General features: G+C 41.3%; 1 protein-coding gene across 1 annotated transcript; it reads left to right on the forward strand.

The window, feature by feature from the left end:
- The first annotated feature begins 1,163 nt into the window (after positions 1-1,163).
- Positions 1,164-2,573, forward strand: LOC115737046 (transcriptional regulator SUPERMAN-like). Its single transcript, XM_030668999.2, has one exon. It carries the CDS (start codon positions 1,296-1,298, stop codon positions 2,019-2,021), a length of 726 nt encoding a protein of 241 aa, XP_030524859.1. The 5' UTR covers positions 1,164-1,295; the 3' UTR covers positions 2,022-2,573.

The following is a 2,573-nucleotide window of genomic DNA, read 5'->3' on the forward strand; positions in this document are numbered from 1 at the left end:
TAATCTTAGATTCGTTATTGTGCATTCCGGCATCGTCTATTATATTTCTTTACATATATATTTTGCCTCATATAATCTCCGAAATGTGTTCTCTATTTTTGTTTATGATAAGAAGTGGGATAATTGTCCAAAAAGTCCTAAGCCTATTACAAGGAGGCCAATTCAATCATAAATATTTTGATTGTGCCAATTTAGTCCTAAACCTTTTGACGATTTGCCAGTTTCATCCTAAACCTTTTTTTGTGTGTCAATTTAGTCCTCAACTTTTTGAAAGTTTACCAATTTAATCCTAAACATATTATTTAGATATTTGGCATGAAAGAAGGACTACATTGACAAATTGTCAAAAGGTTTATGATTAGATTGACAAATCATCAAAATGTTTATGATAAAGATGCTCACCCTAGAGGCCCGAGCCCATTGTGGAAGATCGGCCAACCGGGTTGCAGATTGGGTTGCTAAGGCATTGCGATTAAATTCTCTTCCTGGTTTTTGGTTGTCTAATTACCCTAAAAACCTTTGGGACCTTCTTTGCTGTGACGCCCCCCACTTTGGGCTTATCTGGTTCGAATCTTGGTGATAAATAAAGGAAGCTAGTTTTCCTAACCAAAAAAAAAAAAAAAAACATTAACTTAATTGAGAGGTTTAAGACTGAATTGGGCTCCGTGTAATAAGGTTAGGACTTTTTGGATAATTTTCCTCACAAAGTGCAATTAACCTATGGAGTAATCCATGTCTTCCATTTGCAGAGATACTCAATCCTCTCGAGTCTCAAAGCCATAGAAATCGATTACACATACAAGGGGGAAGAAAAGGCATTCTCCAAGGCAAATCGCAAGACCAAAATGAAATGTAATGAAAAAAACGAATTTGAAATCACATATTGTGGGGTCTATGCAAATCAAGGATAGTGGACTATTTGTATTAATCCTTGGCACTACATGGGTTAACCATATCGACAAGTTGGAAGGGCGTTGCGGCCAAAGTTCTATGCTGAAAAAAATTTCATCATCTATTACATATACTTTTATGGACTCGCGAAAAAGAAAATACATATACATGCGTGGACGAATTTGTATATATTTTTCTACATCATAATTCCAACAACTTGCTCCAAAAACCTCGGTGACTTCACCCAATTTTTTTTAGGGTTTCATTTTGTCCCTTTCAATATTCTAATTCCTCCCTCATCTTCCCACTATTTAACCCTTTCCCCCCATTCCCTCCTTTCCTCAACCCACCCTCTAATCTCTTCAGCCCCATAACCTCGTAACGATTAAGCAATTAGTAGTACCATGGTTGCTCAGCTCAAGAACTTCGATGCCGCTTTCCAAGAATTGGAAGAGAAGAAGAACGAGGTCAACCCCAGCTCGAGCATCGGCTCGTGGATGTGGAACCCTACTGCAGCCCAGGAGGATGACGACTCTTGGGAGGTGAAAGCCTTCGCTGAAGACACTAGCCACATTATGGGCGCAACCTGGCCGCCGAGGTCCTACACTTGCTCTTTCTGTAGAAGGGAGTTCCGGTCCGCACAAGCCCTCGGCGGCCACATGAATGTCCACCGCAGGGACCGTGCTAAGCTTCACCAATCACAATTCCGGCCGTTGGTTAACCAAAGAGCCCTTTTCACTTCTTGCTCTTCCCCGTCCTCCTCGGCTCTGATACTCCCGAATCAAGAATTCGGGTACCCAAGTGGAGGGTTATGTGTTCTTTACCAGCTGCCTCATCCTACCAGCATCTTCAACCCGATAAAGGAGACTGTGGCGTGCCTCGAATCAACGCCCGTTCTATCAATTTCGCCTTGTCCGCCTTCTCCTTCGGTTAATTTTTCGATGCAGTCGCAAGGTAATAATTCTTCTCACCCTCCCCAGACCATACAAGTGCTCGACCAGCCCTCGTCGAGCGAGGCTGACAGTTTGGCAATCATGGGCAGTTTCGATAGCCATGATACTAGTAACAAGCGCAAGGATCCAGAAGAGGAAGAAGAGCTGGATCTCGAGCTGCGGCTTGGGCACAAATGAATGCCATCTCGAAAGAATTTTTTTGGGGGAGTTTGTCCATTTTCAATTTGAGCAAGAGGGTACTAGAGAAGTTGTAAGAGATAAGATTCCTAGTAACTCTCAGAGTCTTATGTGAGTTTTTCCTTTTTCTTCCTTTCAATTTATTGATTCTAACCCTTTGATTTCTCCAGTAATAATGCTTGATGTGTTCAACTTGAAAGAAGTGGGGAAAGTATTTGCATTTTTTGAGGAAGAATATCGTGAAGAAGAGATCATAATTAGGGTTTGGAATTGATGATAAGCTAACACATCGTCTTGCAGGCCAGTGTCATTTTCTGATCCGGATTTCTGAGTGAAGCCTGAGCATACATTTCTGTGGGGAAAATTCGAATATATCTTTTTCTTTCTCTTTCTTTTTTAATGAAAAACCAAACACGAAAGTGCCATCTCCCTGGTATTGTTCCTGGGGCATTAATATCAACTTCTGATCAGTGGGGGTCCGGTTCATTGATTCCTTCCAGGGTTCACATCACAAATTATGCACCGATTTCGCATATTAAGAAGTAAATAAAA

The sequence above is a fragment of the Rhodamnia argentea genome, chromosome 9 (assembly GCF_020921035.1).
Source record: "Rhodamnia argentea isolate NSW1041297 chromosome 9, ASM2092103v1, whole genome shotgun sequence".
In the NCBI taxonomy this organism is placed as follows: Eukaryota; Viridiplantae; Streptophyta; class Magnoliopsida; order Myrtales; family Myrtaceae; genus Rhodamnia; species Rhodamnia argentea.

Bases quoted from the DNA above. Each gene is read 5' to 3' on its own strand.
- LOC115737046 (XM_030668999.2), top strand. From the start codon at position 1,296: ATGGTTGCTCAGCTCAAGAACTTCGATGCCGCTTTCCAAGAATTGGAA.